Source organism: Haliotis cracherodii, unplaced genomic scaffold (genome assembly GCF_022045235.1).
Source record: "Haliotis cracherodii isolate W230 unplaced genomic scaffold, xgHalCrac1.p SCAF_11, whole genome shotgun sequence".
Taxonomy (NCBI): Eukaryota; Metazoa; Mollusca; class Gastropoda; order Lepetellida; family Haliotidae; genus Haliotis; species Haliotis cracherodii.
In genome coordinates this window covers 4,376,132-4,386,892 of record NW_027266266.1, presented here as the reverse complement: position 1 = coordinate 4,386,892, position 10,761 = coordinate 4,376,132, and the positions used below count along the sequence as shown (strand labels likewise).

The 10,761-nt window shown below is 40.2% G+C and overlaps 2 protein-coding genes across 2 annotated transcripts; both read left to right on the top strand.

The window, feature by feature from the left end:
* The first annotated feature begins 1,170 nt into the window (after positions 1-1,170).
* On the top strand, positions 1,171-2,283 carry LOC139456126 (phospholipase ABHD3-like). The gene has a single exon (XM_071237659.1). The coding sequence runs from the start codon at positions 1,171-1,173 to the stop codon at positions 2,281-2,283; it is 1,113 nt and encodes a 370-aa protein (XP_071093760.1).
* Positions 2,284-8,558: 6,275 nt separating this feature from the next.
* On the top strand, positions 8,559-9,700 carry LOC139456125 (phospholipase ABHD3-like). Its single transcript, XM_071237658.1, has one exon. It carries the CDS (start codon positions 8,559-8,561, stop codon positions 9,669-9,671), a length of 1,113 nt encoding a protein of 370 aa, XP_071093759.1. The 3' UTR covers positions 9,672-9,700.
* Positions 9,701-10,761: the final 1,061 nt, after the last annotated feature.

Here is a 10,761-nt window from a genome sequence, read left to right as displayed (position 1 = left end):
TGCTGCCAATGCATTCTGTTGCATAATGTTTACAATTCATTCGATATTAACACTATTGTGTACTTTCGACGATATTTACACCCTATTTACACAACATACCCTATTTTTCACAACATGGTCTTTTCTGATTATTAACATTATTTATTTCCTGTTTCCAATGTTTTTAAACAATGACAACATTCTGCATCAACACTGAAATTGCAACCATTATCGACAAGAAGCGCAATGCAAACCAGGCACTGGAACGGCTTTGTTTCACGTACTATTTCGCCAAATCTGTTTTCCAAAATGAAGGGACTATTTCAATTTAGCACTGTGGTCCAAACATTTTTCAACATTATTATGCTGATTGATGTGCTTGGATGATGAAGCTCTGCATCACGCTGTGTTTGTATAAATCTGTTTGACTTTATACACCAATACCAACGTGATTGAATCATCTTTCTTATGATCTGTATGCATAGTGGTTGAGGTAGCTCCACAGATGTGTTTGAAATAAAAATGTAATTTCTACTTTCCATAACTTAGATCGAGTTTGATCTGTCTCTGTGTACAAGGTACAATAACTAATGAGTTACCGTTAAATATAATAGAGAGTTGCAACCTGATTGGACGCAGCAGTGACCCTAAAGATCTAAAAATGGCAGTGGAAAATATCATTTGCTTAAAGTTGAATCTATCGATTGGCACGTACATAGTGGAGAGTTTTAATCACTTAATTAATACTGATGCCAAGAAGTCGTCAGTCGTTACGATCACCTGAGCGCGAAGGTCGCTTTGTGGAACGGACCCCTGGACTTTTGAAACTAGCATGAACATTTGTCTGTTACTGTCATAATTTTACCTTTAATTAAAATGCTGTGGGTAAATGGCCACTGAAATTGAATCCGCACAATACATTGATATTGCGAATGGGTACAGCCATCATAACGTTAAAGGACAGCATTGTCTCTACAGGAACATAACAATTATCATCACGTCCACGTGCTGTGCATGTGTGAAAACGTCTGTTATTCATAATGGAAGCACGCCAATTATCATCAAATTAGTATTGACGCCGACGCCATTAAACCGTTACTATATTAACATCGGAAAACGCCGCCGTTGGACAGTCGACTTTTGTCGATATAGATATTGCAAATCAGATCTGTTTCTCTCACAAGGGTCGAGATGATATTTGTGGTCCTTTGCGTCGGTTGTCTTGCCGTCTACACCTATTATGCTGGGTTCCGACGAAGGAAGTCTACACCGAAGCTGTTCTATGGTGATTCCAAACTCCACGAGTACATTATAAATAAAGTACCACGGCTGAAAGAACCTTACACCCCGCCGTGGGGACTCGGCAATAGACATGTACATACAATTATCTGTTGCCTGGAGTTCTCGCCTCTGAACTACAAGAGAGAAAACGTACATTTACCGGACGGTGGTCTCGTTTCTCTTGACTGGTTGGACAACGAGGCGTGTCTGACGGACACAAGTCCCGTGTTGGTCGTAATTCCAGGGGTGGGGGGAGGGAAGGGGGGTATTAGCAATGTGTGCAAGATAGCGGCCGGGAGATTCAGAGTTGTAGTGTTCAACAGGCGCGGTCATTGTGGTTCCTTACTCACAACACCGCGTCTCCAGTGCTTTGGGGAAACAAGTGACTTTCGATACTGTGTGGAGCATATTCACCGGAAGTTCCCTAATACTGCCATGGCTGGCGTTGCTTACTCCGCAGGAACGGCTATACTGAGTAGGTATTTGGGTGAGTACGCTGGGAGGTCGTACATCGGCCCCTCTGTATTCATTGGGTCGGGATTCGATCTACCTGAATTTGAGTCCATGATCACCGTATATGAGAAATTTATAGTATATATGCTGAAAACGTCTTTGGTTAAACCGAACGAGCATATTCTGAAGCCAGTTGTGGACATCAAAGCTGTTTACAATTCAAAGTCTATAGAAGAATTTGAGGGTCACCTTTACTTCAAGATGCATGGGTTCAAGAACGCTGAGGACATGTGGGTGCACAACGACCCAATGGCTAACGTTGATTCAGTTGTCTCCCCTGTGTTGTGTATCAACAGTCTGGACGATCCGATCTGTGTTGCTGGCAACATACCCTATGATCATTTCCAGCGGCCTAACTGGATGTTGGTGACGACAGAGAAGGGTGGTCACTGTGGATTCATAGAGAACTACAAGCTTGAATCCTGGGCAGGGAAACTGGCTGTGGACTACATAGATGCAGTGTTAGAGTATCAAGATGCAGGAGAGGAGGACATTACACCTAAATGTTGAGATATCGTGTGACACCACTTTCTGATATAATCACAAAAACATTTTAGTGATTCTGAATGTTGATTGGCCAGTTGATGAAGCCACAGTGCTTAATTGTTAAAACATACACTTTGACGTCATCCATTGTTCATGTCGTAACAAATTGATAATATTACGTCATCTGAGCAATTTGCTGGCTTCAGTTAAGATTTTCTCAGTAACCCTGAAATTTTTTACGATTTACCTTCATTTTCTTTTTTAAACTGATACTGAGTAATTCGGGATTACAGATTACCTGTCCATGCTGTAACTCGCCATGAGCGTCTAGCAATCACTCACTCAGGATAGATGATGTATAATATCTCATTGTTGATTCTCAAATTATGTTACACCCATCACCCATCGTTGACGTATGTTTTATTTGAACTGCGTAGATATTAAATCCCTGAGTTTCATAATAGTATTTCTTTTGTGATTCTTTCTTTGTAAGCAGAAGGATCTCTGCACTTGTACATTTATTATTTTTAGTTTCAATAACATCAGTAAACGCACTATCGTGTCGCTGAATTGTCTGGTCTACAAGCTCTGGACTGACTCGATTGTTTACAGGCCACCCTAGTATAGCGGGCGTACTTTTATACAGCGTAAGTTAACAAAAACTTCCTTTTTTACTGGACATTGGTCAAGAATCTGTTTCGGCAGATAATCGACACTGATTATACTCTGACGTTGGCGTTTTGTATTTGGGGGCAATTCTTGATACTACTGAGAAATATCAAATGTAGATTTTAGAAATGTCACCATAATGACATGTTAAATGATTGATATACGTATGGCTGACTGAGAAGGTTATCAGGGGTCCCATCCCTTTGATCTCCTGAGTCATGGGTTTGAATCCTGGATTCACTGAATTTGGGGTTCTACTTAGAGCGTATTTGCATCTCAGTACTGTTTGTTAGCAATGACGCAAACAATATCTTATTTCTTACGCAGTTTTAACATTTTAAAGAAATAATGGTATATATAAACGCGACAAAACCCTTTCCATATCCATAAGAAATATCTGCAGAATCGATTTAGGATTCCGCCGAAATCATGATATCATAAATCACCATCAAATAGTGATTATACCAAGTGATCACGAGAAGGTGAGGTTCTACTGCCCAAACGGTGGCACCAGTCACAAAAACATGCAAAGGCAAGTCAAAAATATTTCCCTGAAAAAATACGGGAACATATATTATGGTACAAGTAAAGATAGGGAATAACATTCCTCGAGATAATTTTTGTCATCTGTGCGTCGAATGTCCTCCACTTGTCTACCTCAAAACTTTTCAAAAGTTTTACAGAGGGCTTTTATGATGTAACTTTGATCAAACAACTTCCTTGAAATCCAAGTAGAAAGATCATACTCGATTGTACCTCAAAAGTGAAATGTAAAGACTGGGGCTACAGGAATATTGCTTGATATAATGGGAAAAGGTGAAATCATCCCTCTTGTCATACAGTCTTGTGGAGAGCGTTTTGTCACTCTGAACGTTTATGCATAGATCTAAATATGAAACATATGAGGTGGTATCCTTTATTTCTAGTTCAGGTGGGTAAATCAGTGGAAGGGACGTGGCTATTTGAAGGAAATTGAATGATATCAGATCATTGATATACCTAAAGCTGAAGATACACTTCTTGTTTTGTAACAAACGCCCCATGGATCAAAGAATGGATTATTTCTAAAAGTTTGCCGTGTGAGATAATGGTGTACAAAGTTGAAAAATCAAATGTTTTGACAGAATTGAAGTTTGTTCTTTTCTGAGAAAGTCAAGCTAATAGTTTGAAGTTTTGGTACTAATTCCACTTGTCTCAAATACTTTATTTGGAAATACAGGAAGCCCTTCCTTGATGGTATTAAGGATTATGGTTAATCTTTGAGACCAGGATATGGCGGTACATTTGCTGGACCCAGTAATAGATCTTTTTGTATGGATCCTGTTTTTGTATGGAGCATTCGATTCAGTCTAAAGGTTTAAGAGTCATGCCAAAAGTTCAACCAACTTAAGAAGATGTGTGAAGGAAACATATCTTTGAAGTTCCTTCTAGATACTTAAGGCAATAATATCTAAATTATGGCATAATTTATAACATATGGGAAAACAAAGACCATTGAAGACCAACAACACTACATTGACAAGGGCACTACTGGATGTGTGGACGAACGTTTAGAAAGAAGTCATTCCAAGGAATCCCAAGCTTTAAACACCCTGATATAACTGGGGTACTGTTAAAAGCCGCGTTAAACCCAACACACTCACTCACCCAAGCTTTACATGCCTTTTCCCACTAATCACGTCATCTGAATTAGTTTCGAATCTAATTTTCAATACGGCCGACATTGCAGCCATGATGAACAAAATTGTGGAAGAACCAGTGTGAATGTTAATAGAGGAAGTCTGGATGAAGAACGGGGATAACAAATATATCGTGCAATAGTTTACCTTAGATAGCATAATATGCATAGTTTGACTCCCCTGATTTTGTATAGGGTTTCACAAACGCCCTTAAAGTGCACATTGAAGAATATCATGAATATTATTACTGCAGACCCCAAGTTCCCAACACCACCAAGCCAAGAAGATCGCAATGTGTATTTCACATAGAAGATTGCACATGTTTTCGCAGCACCTGGTATCATCACTATTTGATAGGGATTCATAAACACATGCTCACCATATTGTCGGAATCGTACTATCGACAGTTTAGACAGAGAATTCCTGTGAATAATGAAAGGGCGTTGTCGCTTTTATTGATACAAAAGTTCACTGTAGTATGCTTACAACTAAAGAGGTTAACTAATGGCATGATGAACAAGAGAGATAGTTATAAGGATATTTCTATGACTGCATCGTTTCGGTGAAGATACTTACACCGTTATCAAGCAAATGATGTACAGACATGTGAAGTAGGAAGGTCACTTTCATGTGGATAATTAATAACTGTGCAGGGTTGAATGATGATAGATTAATGTTTCATTGCCTCGTTAAAGTGAATTTTAGTACAAATATTACTTTTAAATGGTAATTATATTTAATACCGATAAAGTCAAGTTTGCATCATCTCTTTAGGTTTTACACTCAAATATATATTCTATTTCTAACCCAGCCTTTAAAAGGCATTTAAAAGTGATACTCACAAGGAAGAGAATTTATGAATGCCAACATCTGTATTATGAGGAACACCTGATGAAGGAGTGAGTATATACTCCTCAACATTGTGTTCCTCGTAATAAAGTAGTTGACATCAGTAAATTCATTTCCTTATTTTTAACCATTTATTCACTTATTTCATTAATTTCTCACGTGTAAGCACGCAGAATGTCTCAAACACATTTGTCATTATTCAGTTCCATACTGTATATATTTCCATGCCACCACACACATTGCCCTGATTGAGGCGTTAGTATTGGGATGTGGGTATTTAGGTACTTGTGTACGGAGCATGTATATTTTCCAATGAAGTGGGAAGCGGAAACTTGAAATAAGAGCAATTATCTATTTTCTTTCTCGACTCAAATACAAATTCTCCTATTTCTAACCACACATCCACTTAATTCGCAAATTTCCCCCGTGTAAGTACGCAGAATGTCACAATATCCAGCGAAAACATATATGACATTACTCATCTCCACATTTTATCTAGTTTCATGTAGACCACCTACGTGTACCGACCTCTAGTGGTAGAGCGTCCGCCCGGAGAGCGGAAGGTCCGGGATCGATCCCCGTCCGCGTCATACCAAAAGACGTTAAAAGAAGGTGCTTGTTGTTACCCTGTCTGGCGCTCGGCATTAAGGGGCTAAAACAAGGACTGGTCGGCTCGGAGTCAGTATACAGTGTCTGAGTGGGGTATTCATGTTAACCTGCAGCATGGTATCTCAGTGGGCTAGCACTATAAATCGGCATCAATCCGGACTAGAACAATCAGACACACACACACACACACACACACACACACACACACACACACACACAAACACACACACACACACACACACACACACGTGCACGCATGTTGTCGTTATATAAGTGTAATAATCTTGGACGCTATCTTAAACCCAATTTCACCTCACCTCACCAGACCAGTACAAGCAGACACACACACACACACACACACACACACACACACACACACACACACACACACACACACACATCTATGCGTGATTCGGTAACACACACCTTTATGTACATTGCTGTCATTCCACTGTTAACTTGTGTTTGTAATTCTTTTGATATTGAAATGATTTCGTCTAATAAGGTTGTATCTATGTATTAGATCTAACCGTAACTCAGTAGTTACTGTATCTTGTATTAAACCCTGGAACAAATGTATGTTAGAGTGCATGTGTAAAATCAGTCAATGTTTAAGATACCTGAAATTTTCACTTCACAAAATGACAAAATATTTTGGTCATTTTACAATTATTGTTCAGTCAGAAAGACTAAAAGTTCTTGAGGACTTCAAAATGGCTTATAAACATCACAATGGACTAATTACGTACGCCTAGACTGAGTGAATGAGTATGGTCTTACACCACTTTTAGCAATATTCCAGCAATATCACGGCGGGGGACACCAGTAATGGGCTTAACACATTGTACCCATGTCGGGAATCGAATGCAGGGGGGAGTCGATTCACGGAGCTCGGGACACACGGTCCAATCCTAGGGTCGATGTCTTCCAGTGTCCGCACAATAAAGGTCCTATTTTCAATAAGACTTGTGCATTGTCCACTATGGTCAGTTCATGACCTTGGTACGCTAACCAAAGCAAAGTGAAGTTATTTGTCTTTTGCTTGTTGTTTAAGGCCCCACTAAGCAATGTCAAACTCTTTGACCGCGGTCTCTGAATAATCGAGCCTGGATCAGACAATCTTGCGATCAATATTATAAGTAACGATATACACAATGGCGTATGATGACGTGCACTAACCAGGTGTGGTGGCTACCTAATCCATTATATCGCGTCTTTCGATCAGCATAGCTACCTATATGTCTCTGGGGATATATTCTAGCCAGGTTTCCCCGCGCGGCGAATTATGTTTCCAGACAGAGGAGCAAGCGGTTTCAAAAAAGACAACTCGCAGTTTGGTTTTTCAGACCCAGATCCATGCGCAGTGATTGGCAAACGACTGGGACCCATCTCCGTTGTATGATTTCACATGAAGCCAACAAGTCATGATGTTGCCAAAATACGATTGTAAATAACGCACTTACTCACTCATATACAGATCATTATTAATAGAAATAAATGAAATCGGTACTTGTGTAAAGCATCAAACTCCAGCCGCATCTAATCAGTGTCAAAAACTTAAATGTTTGGACCACATTGCTAAAACCGAAATAGTTCCTTCATTTTGGACGACAGGTGTGGCGAAATGTTACTAAAACAAACCCGTTCAAGCATCTGGTTAGCATTCATTTCCTTCCCGAAACCGGTTTAGTTTGAGAGTTGATACGGAATGTCATTACGATACTCCAAATAAATACTTTTCCATCATTCATCAGATGTGTAATTGGCAATGTTCAATATCATTTGCTTCAAATGGAATCTATCGATTGACATGTACATAGTCGTAAGTCTTTGTTAAAAATGGGAATTATGATCACGTTAGAGCTACGATTGTTGTGTTGAACGGAGCCCAGGACGTTTGCAACAAGCATACAATCGAGGTTCAAATTACATTTTTCTTTTACTGTCATAATTTACGGTTAGTTACAAAATTACTGGCAAATTGTTACTGAAATTGGATCCGCACAATACAATGACTTTGCACAGGCGTGCAACCATTGCTTAAGTTAACATTGTCTTCACAGGTACATATCAATTAACACCAAGCCCACCATTCTCCATCTGTTTTTCATAGTGGAGACTGATCAATTACCATTAAATTTGTATTGACGCCGACGCCGCTGAAGCTTTACTATATAAACAACGGGAAACGTCATCAATTACCATTAAATTAGTATTGACGCCGACGCCGACGCCGACGCCGACGCCGACGCCGCTGAAGCGTTACTATATAAGCAATGGGAAGCGTCATCAATTACCATTAAATTAGTATTGACGCCGACGCCGCTGAAGCGTTACTATATAAGCAATGGGAAGTGTCATCAATTACCATTAAATTAGTATTGACGCCGACGCCGCTGAAGCGTTACTATATAAGGTTCGGGAAGCGTCGCAAAGTTAGTCAGTCGGCAATATATATTCCACATCGGGTCTGTTTCTCTTGCAAGGGTCGAGATGATATTTGTGGTCATTTGCGTCGGTTGTCTTGCTGTCTACACCTATTATGCTGGGTTCCGACGAAGGAAGTCTATACCGAAGCTGTTCTATGGTGATTCCAAACTCCACGAGTACATTATAAATAAAGTACCACGGCTGAAAGAACCTTACACCCCGCCGTGGGGACTCGGCAATAGACATGTACATACAATTATCTGTTGCCTGGAGTTCTCGCCTCTGAACTACAAGAGAGAAAACGTACATTTACCGGACGGTGGTCTCGTTTCTCTTGACTGGTTGGACAACGAGGCGTGTCTGACGGACACAAGTCCCGTGTTGGTTGTAATTCCGGGGGTGGGGGGAGGGAAGGAGGGTATCAACAAAGTGTGCAAGATGGCGGCCGGGAGATTCAGAGTTGTAGTGTTCAACAGGCGCGGTCATTGTGGTTCCTTACTCACAACACCGCGTCTCCAGTGCTTTGGGGAAACAAGTGACTTTCGATACTGTGTGGAGCATATTCACCGGAAGTTCCCTAATGCTGCCATGGCTGGCGTTGCTTACTCCGCAGGAACGGCTATACTGAGTAGGTATTTGGGTGAGTACGCTGGGAGGTCGTACATCGGCCCCTCTGTATTCATAGGGTCGGGATTCGATCTACCTGAATTTGAGGCCATGGGCACCGTATATGAGAAATTTATACTACATATGCTGAAAACCTCTTTGGTTAAACCGAACGAGCATATTCTGAAGCCAGTTGTGGACATCAAAGCTGTTTACAATTCAAAGTCTATAGAGGAATTTGAAGGTCACCTTTACTTCAAGATGCATGGGTTCAAGGATGTTGATGACATGTGGCTGCACAACGACCCAATGGCTAACGTTGATTCAGTTGTCTCCCCTGTGTTGTGTATCAACAGTCTGGACGATCCGATCTGTGTTGCTGGCAACATACCCTATGATCATTTCCAGCGGCCTAACTGGATGTTGGTGACGACAGAGAAGGGTGGTCACTGTGGATTCATAGAGAACTACAAGCTTGAATCCTGGGCAGGGAAACTGGCTGTGGACTACATCGATGCAGTGTTGGAGTATCAAGATGCAGGAGAGGAGGACATTACACCTAAATGTTGAGATATCGTGTGACAAAACTTTCTGATATAATCACAAAAACATTTTAGTGATTCTGAATGTTGATTGGTCAGTTGATGAAGCCACACTGCTTAATTGTTAAAACATACACTTTGACGTCATCCATTGTTCATGTCGTAACAAATTGATAATATTACGTCATCTGAGCAATTTGCTGGCTTCAGCAATTTGCTGACATTTGATACGATTTACCTTTATTTTCTTTTTTAAACTGATACTGAGTTATTCGGAATAACAGTTTACCTGTCCATGCTGTAACTCGCCATGAGCTTCTAGCAATCATTCACTCAGGATAGATGATGTATAATATCTCATTGTTGATTCTCAAATTATGTTACACCCATCACCCATCGTTGACGTATGTTTTATTTGAACTGCGTAGATATTAAATCCCTGAGTTTCATAATAATATTTCTTTTGTGTTTCTTTCTTTGTAAGCAGAAGGATCTCTGCGCTTGTACATTTATTATTTTTAGTTTCAATAACATCAGTAAACGCAGTATCGTGTCGCTGAATTGTCTGGTCTACTATCTCTGGACTGACTGGTCCAGACTCGATTGTTTACAGGCCACCTTAGTATAACGGACGTACTATATACATTTAAAAGAAATAATGGTATCTATAAGCGCGATTAAACCCTTTCCATATCTATAAGAAATATCTGCAGAATCAGTTTAGGATTCCGACCATATCATGATATCATGAATCACTATCAAATAGTGATTTTACCAGGTGATCACGAGAACGTCAGGTTATACTGCCCAAACGGTGGCACAAGTCACAAAAACATGCAAAGGCAAGTCAATTGTGTCCCAGAAAAACAAAAACTCGGGAACATATGGTACAAGTAAAAATAGGGAATAACATTCGAGATCATTTTTGTAGCCTATGCGTCGAATGTCCTCCACTTGTCTACCTCAAAACTTCTACTGAGGTCTTTTATGATGTAACTTTGATCGAACAACTTTTGAGCAAGCGTCGTATGCCGTTCCTTGAAATCCTGGTAGACAGAGCATGCCCGATTGTACCTAAAAAGTTGTGAAATGTATACACCAAACACTGGAGTAGCAAA